Source organism: Homalodisca vitripennis, chromosome 7, assembly GCF_021130785.1.
Source record: "Homalodisca vitripennis isolate AUS2020 chromosome 7, UT_GWSS_2.1, whole genome shotgun sequence".
Lineage (NCBI taxonomy): Eukaryota > Metazoa > Arthropoda > Insecta > Hemiptera > Cicadellidae > Homalodisca > Homalodisca vitripennis.
In genome coordinates, this window is record NC_060213.1 from 59524895 (window position 1) to 59545663 (window position 20769).

At 34.4% G+C, this 20769-nt stretch overlaps 3 protein-coding genes across 6 annotated transcripts in view; 2 read left to right on the forward strand and 1 right to left on the reverse strand.

Annotated features, from left to right (window-relative positions):
- LOC124365880 (TP53-binding protein 1-like) overlaps positions 1 to 1693 on the forward strand; it is an 81547-nt gene extending 79854 nt beyond the window's left edge. For 2 of the 3 annotated variants that reach the window (XM_046821981.1, XM_046821983.1), the window contains one exon: positions 541 to 758. In XM_046821981.1, the coding sequence (XP_046677937.1) occupies positions 541 to 722 (182 nt within the window). In that variant the 3' untranslated portion in view covers positions 723 to 758. Of the gene's footprint in view, positions 1 to 540; positions 759 to 1452 lie in introns of those variants that run through there. The other variant, XM_046821982.1, reaches the window with a different exon arrangement.
- A 174-nt stretch (positions 1694 to 1867) lies between these two features.
- Positions 1868 to 3611, forward strand: LOC124365881 (TP53-binding protein 1-like). Of its 2 annotated transcripts, none has more exons than XM_046821985.1 (2): positions 1868 to 2491; positions 3300 to 3611. In XM_046821985.1, exon 1 carries the CDS (start codon positions 2197 to 2199, stop codon positions 2413 to 2415), a length of 219 nt encoding a protein of 72 aa, XP_046677941.1. In that variant the 5' UTR covers positions 1868 to 2196; the 3' UTR covers positions 2416 to 2491; positions 3300 to 3611. The 2 variants fall into 2 exon arrangements, with proteins under 2 accessions (XP_046677941.1, XP_046677940.1); XM_046821984.1 differs by having other exon boundaries at positions 1870 to 2649.
- A 9611-nt stretch (positions 3612 to 13222) lies between these two features.
- Positions 13223 to 20769, reverse strand: part of LOC124365882 (neuroendocrine convertase 1-like) — a 40013-nt gene continuing 32466 nt past the window's right edge. Inside the window, exons 15-16 of the mRNA XM_046821986.1 lie at positions 16169 to 16254; positions 13223 to 13339 (exon numbers count right to left, since the gene is read on the reverse strand). Coding sequence (XP_046677942.1) covers positions 16198 to 16254 — 57 coding nt within the window. The 3' untranslated portion in view covers positions 13223 to 13339; positions 16169 to 16197. The remainder of the gene's footprint in view (positions 13340 to 16168; positions 16255 to 20769) is intronic.

Consider the following 20769-nt stretch of genomic DNA (forward strand, 5'->3'; position numbering starts at 1 on the left):
ATACTTTGGTATTTTACTATTTTGTATTCTGACTATAATCTATCTTCAAATTTCTATAAATCTTTTTATATTTTAAAATTTTATAACATAAAATTCACATTGTCTGAAAATGTATTATCTACATTTATGAAACCTTATGTACCATACTTTAAATTAATACATTTTTATTTTTAAAAGTTGTTGTTGTATAGTTTATTTCTTTATGAAAAAAATGTTTCTAAAATGGTTATGGCTTGAAAAAAATGGTCAATGAATTATTTATATTTACTTAATATAACTCTTACACAAAATTGCTAAAACCCATTTGCCATTTAAGGGAAAAATGATTGGTAGTATCAGGTTTAAGTAAATGTCAATAGGTATTGACTGCTCATGTGTTGTGTTACAGTGCAGAGGGACAAGTTTGACATAGTGGTGACCGACCCGGGGTGTGATCAGGACTTGGTGGCGCAGGTGTGTGAGCAGAAACTGCCCCTGGTCTCTGCGATGTGGCTGCAGCAGTGTATAGTTACTATTGACTACTCATGTGTTGTGTTACAGTGCAGAGAGACAAGTTTGACATGGTGGTGACCGACCCGGGGTGTGATCAGGACTTGGTGGCGCAGGCTTGTGAGCAGAAACTGCCCCTGGTCTCAGCGATGTGGCTGCAGCAGTGTATAGTTACTATTGACTACTCATGTGTTGTGTTACAGTGCAGAGAGACAAGTTTGACATGGTGGTGACCGACCCAGGGTGTGATCAGGACTTGGTGGCGCAGGCTTGTGAGCAGAAACTGCCCCTGGTCTCTGCGATGTGGCTGCAGTAGTGTATAGTTACTATTGACTATTCATGTGTTGTGTTACAGTGCAGAGAGACAGGTTTGACATGGTGGTGACCGACCCGGGGTGTGATCAGGACTTGGTGGCACAGGTGTGTGAGCAGAAACTGCCCTTGGTCTCTGCGATGTGGCTGCAGCAGTGTATAGTTACTATTGACTACTTAAGTATTGTGTTACAGTGCAGAGGGACAAGTTTGACATGGTGGTGACCGACCCGGGGTGTGATCAGGACTTGGTGGCGCAGGTGTGTGAGCAGAAACTGCCCCTGGTCTCTGCGATGTGGCTGCAGCAGTGTATAGTTACTATTGACTACTCATGTGTTGTGTTACAGTGCAGAGGGACAAGTTTGACATGGTGGTGACCGACCCGGGGTGTGATCAGGACTTGGTGGCGCAGGCGTGTGAGCAGAAACTGCCCCTGGTCTCAGCGATGTGGCTGCAGCAGTGTATAGTTACTATTGACTACTCATGTGTTGTGTTACAGTGCAGAGGGACAAGTTTGACATGGTGGTGACCGACCCGGGGTGTGATCAGGACTTGGTGGCGCAGGCTTGTGAGCAGAAACTGCCCCTGGTCTCTGTGATGTGGCTGCAGCAGTGTATAGTTACTATTGACTACTCATGTGTTGTGTTACAGTGCAGAGGGACAAGTTTGACATGGTGGTGACCGACCCGGGGTGTGATCAGGACTTGGTGGCACAGGTGTGTGAGCAGAAACTGCCCCTGGTCTCTGCGATGTGGCTGCAGCAGTGTATAGTTACTATTGACTACTCATGTGTTGTGTTACAGTGCAGAGAGACAAGTTTGACATGGTGGTGACCGACCCGGGGTGTGATCAGGACTTGGTGGCACAGGTGTGTGAGCAGAAACTGCCCCTGGTCTCTGCGATGTGGCTGCAGCAGTGTATAGTTACTATTGACTACTTAAGTATTGTGTTACAGTGCAGAGGGACAAGTTTGGCATGGTGGTGACCGACCCGGGGTGTGATCAGGACTTGGTGGCGCAGGTGTGTGAGCAGAAACTGCCCCAGGTCTCTGCGATGTGGCTGCAGCAGTGTATAGTTACTATTGACTACTCATGTGTTGTGTTACAGTGCAGAGGGACAAGTTTGACATGGTGGTGACCGACCCGGGGTGTGATCAGGACTTGGTGGCGCAGGCTTGTGAGCAGAAACTGCCCCTGGTCTCTGTGATGTGGCTGCAGCAGTGTATAGTTACTATTGACTACTCATGTGTTGTGTTACAGTGCAGAGGGACAAGTTTGACATGGTGGTGACCGACCCGGGGTGTGATCAGGACTTGGTGGCGCAGGCTTGTGAGCAGAAACTGCCCCTGGTCTCTGTGATGTGGCTGCAGCAGTGTATAGTTACTATTGACTACTCATGTGTTGTGTTACAGTGCAGAGGGACAAGTTTGACATGGTGGTGACCGACCCGGGGTGTGATCAGGACTTGGTGGCGCAGGCTTGTGAGCAGAAACTGCCCCTGGTCTCTGTGATGTGGCTGCAGCAGTGCATAGTTACTGGCGAGTGTCGGTCGCCGACTGAGAGCCCCCTGTACAAGTACAACAGTGAAGAGGGCCAGGACAGTCCGGAGTACTAGAACCTTGGTGGCTCACTTCTTCTACAAAGACAGTTGGAACATTCAGAAACACCAGTGCTATGAAATAGTTGACAGTGTGAGTTCTGTTTACCACTACTAACCAAATATTCCATATTGCGTTATGCATAGAAGATTATGTACGTTTTAGCCCTCTTTCACCCGTATGGTGTATCAATCACATTGTATATATTGCTACCAGTTTCTTCAGCGTGTATCTTCTGTCAGTTTCCTGAGGTATTTTTAACCCTTGTTACTCAGCATGTATCCAGGCTCTGTATAATTTCACACTCCCTCCTTGTATATACTGCTATGATAAGAGTTTATACATTTTTTAACTTGTTAATTTTTTTCAAGCAGCTGATCATTTATTTTTTTTTTTAATTTGTTCAAAGGCATTTGACTAGTTTTGACATCAGTTCCCCTAAATCCAAGAGAAAATTATATTATGTTTTTATTTGTAATGTAGTTTAATTATTACTAGCGCAGAAAAGTGCCTTTTCAATTTTTTTTAATGTCATTGCAAGAGCGGAAGCCTAGTAACCCCCGTGTAACTGTCCTTGCATTCCATGTAAACATGGGTTGTGTAAATAGCTTATGTATAAGACAAATTTAAACAGATGTTAGCAAGTTGTGTTACACGATGGTTGCAGGCCATATGCCACTCAAGTTTTCCCAGATTCTCAAAACTGGTTTCTGTTACTCTGAGACTCAGATTAATGTGTCAAACTTAACAAGTTTCTATTGTACTTATTTTGCTGATAGTCAATTGTTTTATTTAAAAAAAAAAAAAACTTATGAATTGAAGCATATTGTACATTAAATAGAAATATAGGTAAGCTTACAATTTTAAAACACATAACACATGTAATTGTATTTTTTTATAGATACAGAAGAGGCTAAACCAACATCATTGTATAGACAGTAAATATTATCTAGTTGGAAGAAAATGTATTGTAAATATCTAAGTGTTTTAAAATAGGATTCTCAGGGAAATATATTTCGACTCAGGAATTTGAACCAAACAGGAAAAATGGAACAGACTAATGACTAATATAACATATTATTGATGCACAGGAAAATAAGATATATATGTAAGTTATATTGAGTAGATGATAAACTTTAGCCTTAACATCTGGTGAAATAGACATTAAGGTAAAACTGTCTATATATGGAAAATAACATTGTAGTGTCATAAAGAGATGATAAAGGAAGGATATGATTCTATTTACATGGTTTTGCCAATATTAGCATTTATTTTTATAAATAATATAACTCTAACACAGCTTTGTGACAAAAGTCTACTGACCAAAAAAGGTAAGAGCTTGAACTCATAAGTTTTATTATAAAAATGTTTTATTAAAGATTTGTAAAAAAAAAAAAAACACAAGATAAAAAACTATTTATTACATCGAAGAACTTAAACACTTATTTATAATTTGTGTTAGGATCCTATTTTACAGCTATTGGTTTTATCAAGACAATAGTTTTGTAAACATTTGTTGTTGTATCCTTTAATACTTTATATGGTTGAGTACAAAGTTCAATTTTGGAAGAATAGGAGAGGGTTTAAAATATGTCTACTGTATGTATGTAAATTATATGTATGTTATATTTTTCAGTAAAGGATTATCAACTAAAATTAACAATAATATAGCCTTACAAACTATACCAACTTTTGTTGTCAAAATAATCTGTAAATTTTGCTCTATGAGTATGTGAACTTATATACTTAGTGCTCCTTATTATTTATATATCCATGTTAGTATCTTTTGAACAACTATTGGAATATTTATTATGCAGCCTAGAATCTAATATTTTCACTAATATATAGGATTGGTTTTGAATATTCTTCCCTCATATGGTTTACTTTATTTCTTCATATAATGGTAAAAAACCATAACTAATCACTGTGTAGTGTGATTAATGTTTTGAATTTATGAAGTAACTTTTTGCTATTTCACAATAAAACATTTAAAAAACAGCAATAAATTTCAACATTAATTAAGCAACTGTGGAAAGTTCATGAAATGTTATCATAACAGAAATATTTATTGCAAGCCTCAACTGACATAATACCAACATGTTCAGTGAACTAAACTGTCACAACTAAATATATGGATAACTCTCACAGAATGTCAGGATTTCAGTCCAATGGGCATTGGCATTCTCTACAGCAATGCCAATGGAACCAAACTTAATACACAGCCTGATTAATCATCCAAACAGTTCTTGTGTGGAGTAAAGGAACCAACTCTTTGATATTTAGTATATATTATTAAATAATCGCTAACTGAGTTTTAAGTATCAGTGCCATTTTAGAAATGGTTGACCTGTTGTACTTCCGTGACTGTCTTTGCACTATTAGAAACAAAAATGTTTGATGAGTTTTCTATTTTTAATGGTTATCAAAAGCAAATAACCTCCCGCTCTTTATAATTCTATTACTTAAATTTACAAGTTTTGCAATAGTTATTTTTAAAAGAACACATTACGATGATAAGCTGTGAACGCTTGACCAATTAACACTGAATATAATTATGGTCTTAAACTATTTTATGTGAAAATATTGAGGATTAAATAATAACAATCACCACTCATTATTAATTATAATTGTCTGTTTATAATATAAACATTATATTATAATGTCAGGATTTCAGTCCAATAGACATTTAAATAAAATATTATTTTATTTAAATGTCTATTGGACTGAAATCCTGACATTTTGTGAGAGTTATTCATATATTTATTTGTGACAGTTTAGTTCACTAAACCTGTTGGTATTATGTCACTTGAGGCTTGAATTATGCTTGATGACGTAATAGTTGGCCAGCGGGAGAATAAATGTAATATTTTGATCTTTATAGGAACTATTAAGCTCTTTTAAAGGTGATTTCCATCCCTGATTTTTTACCGTTATCATAAACTATGAATGAAATGAATTTGCAGAATAAGAAAAATAATACTTCGATCAATGTATATACTGATACAGACAGTGTTACCAAAGCAAGGGATAGTCATTATGTTAACACTAACAGAATTGTCCCACAACCAGCTTTATGATTTTAGGCCATAAGAAATAAGTGACAGTTACACAACCTGTTGGTAATGGGATGGTTTTCAGGCCATTCAGAAACAAAATGCAATTTTTGTCTCTGACGTTTTGAGTCTCATTTACACTTAATTCCATTGGTGTAATGAAATCCGTTTAGAAAAATATTTGAGTAAATGCCAGAGAAGTTAACCACAATTGGTTTATTACACTATTGGAATGGACAGTAATCTATTTTTATAAAACATATTTTATTCACAAGCAGTAGTTCCTCCTCAATTGCAAGTATAGTTAAAGCTATTAGAACAATTCTTTAAAATCTTTATACAAATTTTAATAATGAATTACTAAGACTAAAACCCTAACTAAGTTTACTTAGTTAGTTTATATTTATATGGACTACTTGTACAATAAAACCAAAATAATAGAAACACTTTTATTAAAACATTTTTCTACAGTACAGGTAGAGTATTCCTGAGTTGTAACATAAACATGACTCTATGTGAAATTACCAAGTAGGAGTTATGATAAATAATAAAGAAACATAGAAAATAATTCTTACACTTTTTTATACAATCATATTTGTATTTTGAAAATTATTTAACTAACATTTTTATTTTTTCTTAGTTAGTTTTATAATTGTATTATTTGTCGTAACACCGGATTTATTACAAACAAAGAAACGTAGTGTTTACCAATAACTCACTAATTACTTTGTTTTATACTCTAAATATAATTCAATTAGATATATATTATATTAGATTAATAAAAATGTATTCCTTCGTGGGGAAAATGTTCATTTTCATACGATACTTCAAATTAATTCATATATTGAACATTGAAGTCTGTTCCTGTGTGTATAATAGTATAATGTACTTTCATATTGCAATAATTAAAAAAAAACTATAATGTATATTTTTTTACTTTTATAGGATTTCCATCATTCTGTAATGGATGTCCATATTTTTTCTTAACTGGCTTGTATAAGACTCTTACAAGTTAATCAGTGAAATGTAGCAACACGAGTGCCTGTGTTGAAATTCCATTTTGCTAGAAATTATATTTACTTACTAAAGGAATGTATATTTCTAAATATTTGTATATGTGCATTTACAACTATGTAAATAAAATTAAAGAGATTGTTAGAAGTGACTCGTATAGATAGAAAATTTACAGAATATGAACTTGTAATCCACATAAATGTATGCTTTAAAACTGAATGGTGTTTGTTGTGTGCACTGCTTTAATTATAAATATGCTAAATGCTAACTTTAAACCTGTATTATAATTTTTGTATTTTATTTGTATTGTTTTAAAATAAGATTGACCAGTAGTTAAACTATCTTATTTTATTTGTTAATGTTAAGTTTATAAATTAATAAACATGTTTTACACAGTAACAGTGTATTTTTATTTTCTCTCTTGCCATTTTGTTCATTATATTAGAAGATTTTATGTATGTACCTTGATAGAAACTCATGTGAGATTGTTAACCCTCCATCAGGCACTTAAAATTAGAAACACCATCAGGCGCTCACAGAGGTTTCCTCCAGGTTAGCGAATAATGGATATCATAGTCGTTTAAACTGTCTTTATTTGTTTAAATATTCATACTGATTTAATTACAATGTTACACTACTCGGCGGCCCTGCATCACGTGGGTGCAAGCGAGTCGCCTAGGTCCCGGGCCTTGTAGCCTAGCCGTGCGGTACACCTCAACGGTGACCGCGCTGACCCACGTGCATCCCGCTCAGATGTCCGACTGCACGCTTTTTGGGAGCACTGTCACAAGACACCTCGCGTGTCTTCGGCAATCTCCTCAAATACCACTGCGGTGCACAGTACCGAGCTAGACGGGCGGCACGCAAAACACTCTGTTCTAGCCGCGAGTCGCGCGAAAGGCACGGCTCCGGTCCCAAAGTTTCAAAACATTTTCCTTCTGGTTCTTATAACGACAATGTTCACTCCATCATAAACAGCACTGAAATGTTCCCTAGCACACTGGTACTGTACTGACAAGTCTTTCGTCTTCATTCTCCATTTCGCAAAATTCAAATAAAATATATTGTAAAACTTAAAAAGAAACCATCACAGTTCACACATTTAGGCGCACACGGATTATTACTCCATAAAAACTAAACAAATAAGGCACTCACGGGAGATTTCGTCCAAGCACTACAAACACAACATGGGCGCTCACGGAGGAATCGTCCAGTCTCGTATGGAAGTAGACCTCATACTGACAGATTTTGACAAAGATAAGCGGGAGGCTATTGTTTGGCTTCCCCCGAAAGATGCTCGTGAAGTACACTGCGGGAAACGACTGCCAACATCAGTAGTAGTACTATTTTTAATAATAAAAAATACACGGAGGAAAACTCCGTTTAACGCCCGATGTAGGGTTAAGAATGATAGAGAGATCCTTTCACAAGTACGAGTCATTAATATATTTTAACCTAACAACTTGGGAGCATCTCACATTTGACTTTCTATCTTCTCAATAGTGGGAGCGTTGCAAAAGTGGATACATTTAGAATTTTTTAACTCCTTGACTGCCACAACACGAGTGATCCCACTTTGCATTCAACTGCCACGCCTGTGTTGTCACGTGTCAAACAACTGCTTCACTACTTGACGCCTGGAAACTGTAAGATGACACACATTTGCTTCTAGTTTATGTGAACTAATACAGATCCACAGTAGTGCTGTTTAATTGCTACTACACTCTGACAGTTAAGTAAGGAACTATTACAAAAGCATAACAGTTTTTAACCTTGCTGTGTCGATATTCCTTTCGCAGATCTCCTTTGTCATTACACAGTCTCCTTCCTCAGGAGAGGAGAAACTATTTCCAACGTTGAGATGTTCAGGATAAATGGAGTACTCAGGGTTTCTCTTTTGATCTTCTTCCACCATACGTATTGTGCCAGTAAAATTTTTCGTTATATCTTGCAATATTTAACATTTTGTTACATGAAAATTGTTGGAAATATGCGCATTCTGTTTGTGTTGAATTTATTGCGGTTTCTTCCCTATTTGTTTGAGTTCCTGCACATTCTTCTTTTGTTGAAAATTGTTCTTCCTTTTTAGCTTCCTCTTAACTGTCTCGTAAGATCTTGTATCTTGTCCACTAAATAAGACTGAAGGAAAGTTACTCGAGCGACTAGCTCGTTCTTACTTTGTAAATGGTTGTCCTCGGTCTAACATGCAGTATTGTAGTCTTATTTTAAAAAGCCTCTGTGACAGAAGAGGCGAGTCACCAAGTGATAATAGAGTGGGTGAGGCGCAGATGACGGGGTGTTGTAGTCACAGGAGATGCGCGGGCCGATCGTGGATGGGGAAGGAGAACTTACCGCTTTACTCAGAGGACGCATTGTGACTGGGTGATCTCCGGTATGTTTCTCATTTGGAACCGTGATCATTTTTGTTTTGCCAGTGCCAGTTCTAATTGACGCATTACGTGAGCGGCATACGTTCTGTGCTCTCTGTATTTAAAGCAATCCATAATAATGCAATCTTTGTCATTTTTGCTGTTTTCAAGCGTAAAGGACATTTTATGAATTAATTTTAATTTTAAAAGCAAAATAGGATACATTTAAGTTTTATTAGTATTTTAGTAATTATAGACTAATTAGAAAGATGCAATAGAGGTTGGTGCTAAATCATGCATTGGTAAAGCGAGCACTCATATAATCAGAATGCAGTAACTAACACAAAAGGTTAATGTTGCATATGCGACAATGAAGGTGTATCAATTTGTCAGATGTCGGCTAGTTGAGTGGCACCGATTATCAGTCTGCATAATCCTGTAGTGTGGAATAGGTCAATCTTAGAGCTGTTGATATGTAATTGGGGCAGAGTGGGCATGCGCCAATGAGTGAATCTGTGACGTAGCCTCCTTCTTTTTGGATATCGAAGCCTAGTTCTACAAATTGATAATGTTATCCAAATAAATTTCAAACTGATAACTCACAGTGTATCAAGTTGATCGATCCGTCTATTGCCGATTACGTTCCAAGAGTTTAGAAGTAAACAACAATCAACAAATAAAGTATTTTAAGTTAATTTACGGAGCGTTTAAACAGTGATTAAACCATTTTAGGCCAGACCTACCAACTGGACGTCCAAAACACAAAAATACAAAGTGAAAAAACTTTAAACACAACGACCATATATTCTTCGAAATTGTATACTTAATATCTTGTGTTACCTCCCGTGGCTGAGATAACTGCTTGAATACACTGCAGCTTGGTTCTAATGAGTCATCTGAGGCAACCACCCCTATTCTTCTCGTAACATCATTTCCAGCTCATCCAAGATCCTGGGTTGGTTTGGATGGCCCAAGATGCTTTTTCCTAGTTGATCCCAGATGTGTTTAATTGGGTTTAGATCTGGACTGCAAGCAGCTGACTCCATACTGGTACGTTATGTACATCCAAGTACTGTCAGACTACTATTACTGGATTTGGTCGAGCTCTATCTTGCATATACTCAAAATCTTTATCTACTCGTTTTGCTCTCGGACAAATATGGACATCCAACACTTCGTCCACGTAATGTTGAGCTGTTAAACTACCGTTTTGGATCACTAAAAGGTCTGCCTGATTATCAATTGTTATTCCATCCAACACTAGTATAGAACCCCCACCAAACAGAAAACTAGAGTTAGGCAGAAGTTAACAATCAGTAGTGTTCATTGAAGAACACGAAAAATAAATAAATAAATTGGAAATGATATGTATTATTTATATTTATTAATATTTAGTGGTGTTCATCTTTATCAGAACTATTCTGAAATGAAGCAAAATGACTTATCTTCCTTATCAAGATGCTGCTTTATCTGCGGAAAAAGTATAACTCTCTCAGGTTATTTATATTCATCCTATACCAAGCAATAGAAGTGATCCCTTAACTCAGGGTTTCCCAAACTTTTTGGACCCAAGGCTCTCTTTAGGTAGTATTCACTATTACTGATTTTTAAAGAACACTATTATTACATTATTGTTAGACTTGAAGTAGTACATGTGAATATGTAGAGGGAAGTAAGTAAAGTGCCAATCGTTTAACATTTTAAATATTGTAATAATTCAATGATTGCTTCATAAAAGTTACAGTTTAGCTGGTCAGGTTATATCTAATTCGTCACAGTTCATAATATTCGTTTAAAGTTTGACACAAATCAATCAGACATATTTGCTAAATGTCTATGCAAACGATGAGATTTTTTAATAAAATTAGTACACCAAAATTGGAACTGATGTTTGAAACAGCAACACACAATTTTTTTTAAGTTTGGTCTGTAGTTCGATTTGATGACTTCCACAGCTGAGAACCCCACCTCAAAAAGGTAGAAAGTAGAAAAGGGTATGAACACAAGCAATGGTTTCTTGGCAATTTGAAATTTTAATCCAGTCTTTAACGAGGTATCTGTTTGGAATTCAACCAGTTGTTCACTCTCTTCAATATTTATATGCATTTCTTTGTTAAATGGATTTTATACCCATATTATAGAATTTGCATCGTTATTAGGGAGAAATTCATCAAAACTCCATTTGGAACGATCTTTCTTCAATAAACTATGTCATGGCGGAAAATCTCTAGTGTATTCACCTTTAGCCATGATAGCCTTCCACAAATCAAGTTTGTTTTCAAAACATTTCACTTTGCCTGACACTTTTATTTCAATTGAGAATACAGTATGTAAAACAGAAAAACTGTAATACAGTAGCTATGTACTTTGAAAACACATTAAAAGAAAGTTGAAAAGCAAACAAAACTATCTTATACTACAGATAGTAAAAAAATACAGTAAAATCAAATACAGTACTGGTACTATATAGTATTACTGAACTGAAAATTATGAATTGTTAAAGGTTAAATGGCCTAATCTACATTTTGTGTTTCAATGGCATCATTATTGATACTGTTTTCACCCTGTTTGTTAGAAAAAAGTCAGTAATAGTAGTCTGCTTATGTGATGTGACGTTGATAATATCCAATGAGCAATCCAATTAAGTTATAGATTTTACCACACTTTCACTCAGACCACCCTTTTTAAGAAAAAAACACTTTAGAACACCAATGGCTTTACGAGCCCCTTTTAAATTCGGGTCAGGCTTTACACAATCTGGTTCATCGTCATCTTCGGCAGCCACATTTTCGTCCGGAACAGAGGTCACAGAAGAAATGATGTCAACTCCCCACACACAGCCACGGATTTTTTTCCAGGATTACTAAAAATTGGTTATATCGAGGTTGTGAGTATGCTTTATTCGTTATGTATAGGTGAAATTTGCATTGATTCTTATGGAGACTTCTAGGGGATTTAAATAAAATTCGTTATATCAAGGAATTTGTTATATTGAGGTTTGACTTACTTACTTTTTTTTAATTAGGTACATTTGTAATTATTTATATAGGGAACAATATAAAAGGTCCATGGAAATAAAGTAAAGTCATAAAATTACAATTTTTGTAATTTATAAATTGTTTTTGTAGTATTTAAAGATGTTAACAAATTTATTTTTGAATAGATTAAAATGTCATTAATTTACTTACTGTCTACTTTTTCCTCTACATAATAAAACAGAAATCATCGTATTATGTTTAATTTTTAGTTGTGAATTATTAAGAAGACCACCACAGAAATACTAAACCCACCCTCTCAATGTGTTCTTTGACTTAAATGGTTAACAAATGTTATGTTATACAGGATGGTTGTGATGAAGTGTGCATATTTTTAGCATTAATAGAGGTTATGGATAGTAACGTATTTTATTACTACACTTGTCATTAATGAATTGTTGTCAAGAAAACTGAGAGTTAAGTGATATGCTAGCAGGAAGGTTACTTCTCTTTACACATCATGTTATTTACTTTATTTGCGTGATATTTAAATGTTTTTGCCATGTCCAAAGCAGCCTTTGCACAGAACATTTCCATCATGTTCTCTTGAGCACTGTTTCTGCTGTTTGTTCTGGGCATCTGGTAACATCATTTCAAATTCCATGTCCAAAGCAGCCTTTGCACAGAACATTTCCATCATGTTCTCTTGAGCACTGTTTCTGCTGTTTGTTCTGGGCATCTGGTAACATCATTTCAAATTCCATGTCCAAAGCAGCCTTTGCACAGAACATTTCCATCATGTTCTCTTGAGCACTGTTTCTGCTGTTTGTTCTGGGCATCTGGTAACATCATTTCAAATTCTATGGAGAAATGGCCATGTCTACTGGCCTCCAAACTTCCTTGAGCTTTTCCAGCTTGACTTTTTCTTTTGGTCCACCTATAAGATAAAGTGTACGAGACACTAATAATTAATGTAGAAATATTTATACCGCACATTGTCATTACAGCAACAGAATTGGAGAAGCTCACAAAATATTTGTAAAACTAAACAATTGGTGTTATGAAAAGCTCTGCATTCCATCGATGCAAACCAGGAGGAATTTAGTATAGTTTTTATAATCATTATACCTGATTTTCATTATGTTTATAACTAAGCAGAACACCAAATTTTGTTTATGTAGTTGTGTGTTTTCTTCTTTCTCACCCACTCAACTTTATTCAACCCTGAAAAAATATGTGCTTTTATCAGAATCACCTTGTTTGTGTGTGCACGCACATGTGTTTGTATGTATAAGGTATGTCTAATATGTAAAGAAACATTAATACATTTCAAAATTATTTAATACAGTTAGGAAACAAAAAGGTTAATTAGACAAACCTACTAATAAAAAGTGCATAGGTAAAAAATATTCCATAGTTTAATACAAAATATAGTATATTATAACATTTTATGTGACTAGAGATTATTGATTCGTGTTTTCAGTTTCATTATGTAACTCCATAGTTGATGGTTACTGACCAGTGTTGTTCCTGAAACATGAAATATATACATTATTTAAAAAAAAATATTGACCTTTAACCCTTTTAATCCCAATATTTTGTAAAGTATCATTAAAAAATTATCAGTATTCGTCTAACAAAACACCAGCATCATTTTACTCACTTTAGTGTTTTGGTAAAGCAAACTGTTTCTATTTTAATTATATTTCATATTTGTAAAATGGGATTATGTTTCATGAATTTTCAAAAACTTTCATAATTTCTTGTAATGTAATCTGAATTTATTGCAATATTTTCTTCAGAAAGCCAATGTAATTACATTTTTCCCCCTCTTAGTTTCGACATTCATTATCGATACTCATATCGCCTATTTGTTTAGTTAACTGTAGCAGTTATAAATCACCTTATTATTTATATTGAAAGGCTAATTCTGAAATAGGTACATGTAATCTGAAAAAAAATCTGTGAAACCATATTAAGCTATAATTAATCAAAAATTGTAACCTCAGTAGGTCACAAAGTCTTGTTATCATCTTTTTGCTTATTTAATCCTCTAACTTGTGGCCATTTGTCCTAACACACTAGGTGTGTTTGAATTGGTTTTTTTACTCTTAAAAGGTACTATTATAATTACGATTTAATAATAAATGCCTTGCTAAACATGAAATAACACAAACCAAGTTTTTTTTATTAGTAGAGACAAAATGCAAAAACAGGTGTTTTGGGTTTGGTACACATATACAAGAACACATTGATTCCATTAACTTGTACCCAAGTCAAGTACCGTTAATTTCAGGTGAGACCCTGTGTCAGGTTTACCACAGACCAATGACTAATAACTGCACACCAGACCACAAAATTCAGTGATGTCAGGTATGGGAATAAAACTGCAACTCCCAAGGCTAACTCCCACATCCAAGTGTAGCGCCTGTCATCATAACTTGAGTCAGGTACGGGAATAGAACTGCAACTCCCAAGGCTAACTCCCACATCCAAGTGTAGCGCCTGTCATCCTAACTTGAGTCAGGTACGGGAATAGAACTGCAACTCCAAGGCCAATTCCCGCATCCAAGTGTAGCGCCTGTCATCATAACTTGAGTCAGGTACGGAAATAAAACTGCAACTCCTGCATCCAAGTGTAGCGCCTGTCATCCTAACTTGAGTCAGGTACGGAAATAAAACTGCAACTCCTGCATCCAAGTGTAGCGCCTGTCATCCTAACTTGAGTCAGGTACGGGAATCTGCAACTCCAAGGCCAACTCCTGCATCCAAGTGTAGCGCCTGTCATCCTAACTTGAGTCAGGTACAGGAATAGAACTGGAACTCTAAGGCCAATTCCCGTATCCAAGTGTAGCGCCTGTCATCCTAACTTGAGTCAGGTAGGGGAATAGAACTGCAACTCCAAGGCCAACTCCCGCATCCAAGTGTAGCGCCTGTCATCATAACTTGAGTCAGGTACGGAAATAAAACTGCAACTCCTGCATCCAAGTGTAGTGCCTGTCATCCTAACTTGAGTCAGGTACAGGAATAGAACTGCAACTCCAAGGCCAATTCCCGTATCCAAGTGTAGCACCTGTCATCCTAACTTGAGTCAGGTACGGGAATCTGCAACTCCAAGGCCAACTCCCGTATCCAAATGTAGTGCCTGTCATCCTAACTTGAGTCAGGTACAGGAATAGAACTGCAACTCCAAGGCCAATTCCCGTATCCAAGTGTAGCGCCTGTCATCCTAACTTGAGTCAGGTAGGGGAATAGAACTGCAACTCCAAGGCCAACTCCCGCATCGAAGTGTAGCACCTGCCATCTCAACTTGATGTCCTGGGTGTGCAGAAAGCTCACTTATGATTTTGCTCCAGCAATGCTCACTCACTTATCGCTTAGGTAGCTCTGCAATATATCACGATCGTGACTCGTAGCGCTTATAGGGTTAATTGACGAGTTATATTTGAAAATCGACTTTTTGTGGTTATATTTATACACACAACTGTTAAATAAGCAACCTTAGAGTAATGATATTGAGTTAAAAATTAATGATTCAAATTTTCTTAATTTTGTTGAGTCATTATATCAAATGTTTAAAATACTGCAACATAAATTTGTCTACCAGACTTTTGGAAACCAATTTGCTATATGGAAGGCATGGAAACAAGTGAGTACAGTGAGAAAGGTTAGTCCACAAAGTGCTCAGGTGTATCCCCTAGTTATTATACTAAATTGTAATATTTATCCAATCTTTAAAAATAAATATGTTTTATTATTTATAAAATTTTAACATTTATTGAAACAATTACTTAAACATTTTCCTGTTTTTTTATATTTATTTTATAATGCTGCAAAAGAATTTGAGACAGTTATATCACAGCATTAATAAGAAAATTAATTTAAATTACAAAATTTCAATAATCAATTGCAATCATATCGATTTACATATAATTAAAAAGAAAAGAAAAATATAAATATAATTTATAAGTTAGTTAAAGTATTAAAGTCCACCCTCCAGTTCTTAATCAATTAAATAAAACAATTATGAATCATAAATTACATAATAGGCAAACATAACAATTATAATCCATTATTTAAACGCCATGACTTAAAACAATACAGTATCTTAAACAAATTACAAAAAATTATTTTTAAACTAAAAGTCAATTTACACAAAATTACAACACAAATTATTGGTCGATTTACTTATCGACTAGCTGGTATTTCAAATAAACAGATTGTATAAGAGTTAAATTAAAGATGAAAATGTCTGCTATAATGAAATAGACATTATACAGATATCTAAACTTACCATTATTCAAGCAATGTTTTAATTTTTAAATAATAGGAGAATATTTAAACTTAAATATGCTTTACCTGAACTAACTCCGGTGAAGCCACTACATCTAGATGAAATGGCCCAGCATTTCCAAAACATACTGAAGGATCATCCGCAGCAGGAGCTAAAAAGGACAAATGGTAGAAAAATAAATGGACTGTTTAGTAAATTAAAAATATATTTGCTGTACTTAAAATGAAATGGTAAGACCACTAATACGCAGTGTAAAATTCAAAAAGAAACATCCATGTACTGTTAAAAGCACGGAGTAACATACCTTTCTTATCAATAATCAACGTGAATACAGTGTTATTATTTTGAGGGCCAGTTTTATTTTGTTTTGGTACTCCATACAAGATTAGAGTGGTTTCAAATTTAATAAAAACAGTTTAACAGACTTCTGAACTCAGGAGAAATCTGAGGATTCCTTTTATCTGTAAAAGAAATAAATTTTAAATAAATAAATACAAATAAAAATACTTACGTTGTCGACATCAATAAGGTCCATTTCTTTTAAACAAGCTTAAGTTCTTAAAATAACAAAGCACTGTGTCAGACTAAAGACAGCTAGAGAATTTATTTTTTGACATTAAAATGTATTGACTATTAAGCAACTGAACAGAAGATGAAGCACAAATCTCATAACCATAGATGCACACTAGATCACTACCAAACTGTCAATAACCAGTAGTAGCTTTAATCAGCCTACAGCTGCCTGGCATTATCACTTTCCCACTTTCCATGATCAACATTAAAATGGACATTTATGTAGGGATGCTTATCTCAATTAATGCTACTATTAAAAACTATGACATCATTACATTCAGCCACTGTTTTAAATTGTAGTTATTTTCTATCCGTGTGTCAGTCTTTATCTGCATAATTAAAAAATTACTATGTCATACTTCGTTATTATTTTGCAAAATAATATACTGAAAATTGTTATATTTGGGGGGGGGGATGTTTTCTAAATAGAATGCAATAAAAAAATGTTAAAGAACAAACTGATATCAGTAAACCTACTTATTTAATTCAAATTAAAAAACCCTTTCAGTACAAGGTAAATCTATTGCAATAAAAACCAAAGGCAACATAGCTACAATTAAGAGAGTTCAGGATGATGCCATAGTAATAATAGAATAGAAAATTCTTGTTTACTGAGGCAAAGTTAGGCACTGCCTCTTCTTATATTTAAATATTAACATTGTATGTATTCATTAAGACACATGACCCTGACTGATCTACTCTCAATAGTGTCACTAACTGCCAAGTAAAGAGTTAAACTAGGTATCACTATTACTGGTTCACCCTTTAGATTGTGTGTATCCATTCACCTAAGTCATCCTGACTATGTCTACTCTCATTAGTGTGACATACTATACACTGCCAAGCTGATAACGTATAAAACGTTTATGTAATACTTTTTATATTTCTTCAGAATAGGCTACTTACTTCAATTTAGACTTTGTTGTAAACCAAACTAGTTGATCTACTGGTATTTTAATTTTAAATATAAAACAAGATTAAAAATAGTTCAAATCTGAAACAAAAATCATTTAAAACTTAGTTTAAGGTTTTGAATATTTTTATTAGTACCGAATAGAACTGATTTCATCTTACTCTACTTGTTATGTTCCCTCCACAAATATTGCATAGACTGCAAAATAGGCAAATGAAAGTAAACAAATTGACAAGCTATATGATGTTGTTTTCCTGCATATTTTTGTAGGCATTTCAAGGCAAAAATGTTAGAGAATTTAATTCCAATTGTTATGACGTTAGACAAGGAAATTGTAAAATTCCATGTATTAAGAAACGGTGCTGCAATAGGCCCAGAAGCCCACAGACTCCTACGATAGTGTCAGACATTTGTATTTTTTTACATTGTACATTAATGGATATGTTAATGAGTAAGTACATAAATTTAAAAGGAAAGGAATGATACGATGGGTGCTAGCACCCATAAAACTGCCCTCTGTTTATTGTACTTGACTCTTACAGATGGTAGAGATAGATGAATTCCTGGCTCAAACAGCGGTTTAATTCATCCAGCAGATGGTAGAGATGAATTAATTGTTTGGCTTAGGCAACTGCTTAATTCACCCGTTTCTTACAGATGGTAGAGATGTATGAATTACCTGGCTTGGACAGCTTTTTAATTCACCCGACTCGTACAGATGGTACAGATAGACGAATTGCCTGGCTCATGCAGCCTCGCAGTTCTAGTGGTTATTTTATGTCACTCACTAAAGTTAATATTGTTAAATTGTGGAGAAGGCTAGTTATAATTCTCCTAAGCAACCAGGACGTTAATAAATAAGAACTTTCACTGTGAGACAACCAAATGCTGCATCCAATAATTGTCATGTATACTCTTGTTACGAAGCAGTTGATTTAAACATGAATTAATTTATCAAAATCTCAACTCAGGGTTTCAATATTTCTCCACCCATGCAGTTGAAGCGGTGACATTTGGACTCTCTCTAAATTCCAATCCATCTGGCAAACTGTGAAGTGCTCAAGACCCCCACTTCTTCCATAGGTACTTTTTAATAGCTGTTCTCCACTATCACAAGTATGAGTATTCAGAACCAAAACAATTATCATGTGTGCAGGCATATCCCTACATGTTCTTGCAAACAATAATGGTTATTGGATGAAATCCCTATCTCTGCATCCAACAAGAGTGTCATCTGGAGTGTGTGTATCTGGATGGGGAGCTGGCCCTAATCATTTCTAGAAACAGTAATGATTGTTTGGAGCAATCTCCATCTTTTCTGTCTCTTTGAACCAAGCCATACAATGTCTCATTAATTTATTACCATAATTTGTCATAAGAATAACGTCAATACAATGTTACAACTTTTGTAATACAATGAACATTCTAAAGACTTGTTTCGTCCACACTGTTGAGATGTACTCTTCCACTGAATAGAATGATCTTTTACACAGAAAATAATTTAGTTTAGCTTTAAATTCCATATCACTTAGCATCCTTATATCTAATTGTAACTTATTGTATAGTCTAATAGCCATCATCATTGGGCTTTTGTCGGTTTTAGTTCGTCTAGTTTGAGGTAGGCTGATATTACAACTTCTTGTTTCATAATTGTGAACATTTTTCCTTAGGTTTACTTTATCTAAATTTGCTCGGAGGTAAAGTAGGCATTGTTGTATATATAAAGAGAATAATGTTAAAATTTTAAAAAGTTCTCTGCAACTAGGATATTTATTGACTCCTGCCAATATTCTGACAACTTTTTTTGGATGATGAATACTTCATTTGCATAAGGAGATAGTAGTTGCTATCCAAAATATATTTATTGTAAATCTATTTTTATCTAATTTACATATAGCCTTAGCTTTAAATTCCATATCACTTAGCATCCTTATATCTAATTGTAACTTATTGTATAGTCTAATAGCCATCATCATTGGGCTTTTGTCGGTTTTAGTTCGTCTAGTTTGAGGTAGGCTGATATTACAACTTCTTGTTTCATAATTGTGAACATTTTTCCTTAGGTTTACTTTATCTAAATTTGCTCGGAGGTAAAGTAGGCATTGTTGTATATATAAAGAGAATAATGTTAAAATTTTAAAAAGTTCTCTGCAACTAGGATATTTATTGACTCCTGCCAATATTCTGACAACTTTTTTTGGATGATGAATACTTCATTTGCATAAGGAGATAGTAGTTGCTATCCAAAATATATTTATTGTAAATCTATTTTTATCTAATTTACATATAGCCCTGTTTTAAAAATTATTATCCAACACTTTTTTAATATAATGTGCATTACTAAATTCATTATAAATTCACTGTAAGCTTAAAAGTATTTAATTAAATGATCTAGTCACCAAAATTCTAATCTTTATTTTAATAGCTCCACTCATTTCATATAATTTGTTCTGGAAATTTCTTATGCAACAATATTAATAAAATTTAGATTTAATTAATATTACTAAAATACAAACTTATTTCAATACCCCAACACCAGTTACTGTAGAGTGCTAAGTAACTAAAAGAAATCAGCAATGTGATCAGCCAGGGCTAACTCCTTTTTATATTGTTGGGAAAATTAATTCAATAACTGTTTCCTGAATATTATCATTCCCCCTTCTGACTATTTCCTGTATTGTATTTACATTTAAGAACTGCTATTATTTTACAGGTTACATATTTTGTACTACTCATAATAACCAAGTCACTCATCACTACCAGCTAAGATATGTCAACTTACAATATCTAATCCATCATTTAACATTGTATGAGTGGCGAGCATTTTATTCGTCACTCAGATTATATAATAAACTTCAAGCTCATTTAAAGTTAGAAAAATCTCAGAAATAACACCTCAATGCCCGGGCTCATTATAGTGTATCTGAGTTTTTAATAAAACGTAAATTATTTATACGTTTTTCATTATATGGACGTGTGATTTTTATATTGGAGACTATATGTATTAATTTTAATATGAATTGGCATAATTTATCTAATATAAATTGACATGTTATATGTTTACCAGGAACAATAAGTTTTGTCTCACTATCTAATGATAGTAACAAGTCCTTCACACGTTTTATAAACAATTAAGACTATTGTTTCAGCATAGTTGATTCAAACACAAGTTACGGTACA

Excerpts from the sequence above, each read along its gene's own strand:
- LOC124365881 (XM_046821985.1), top strand. The coding sequence starts at position 2,197 with ATGTGTTGTGTTACAGTGCAGAGGGACAAGTTTGACATGGTGGTGACC.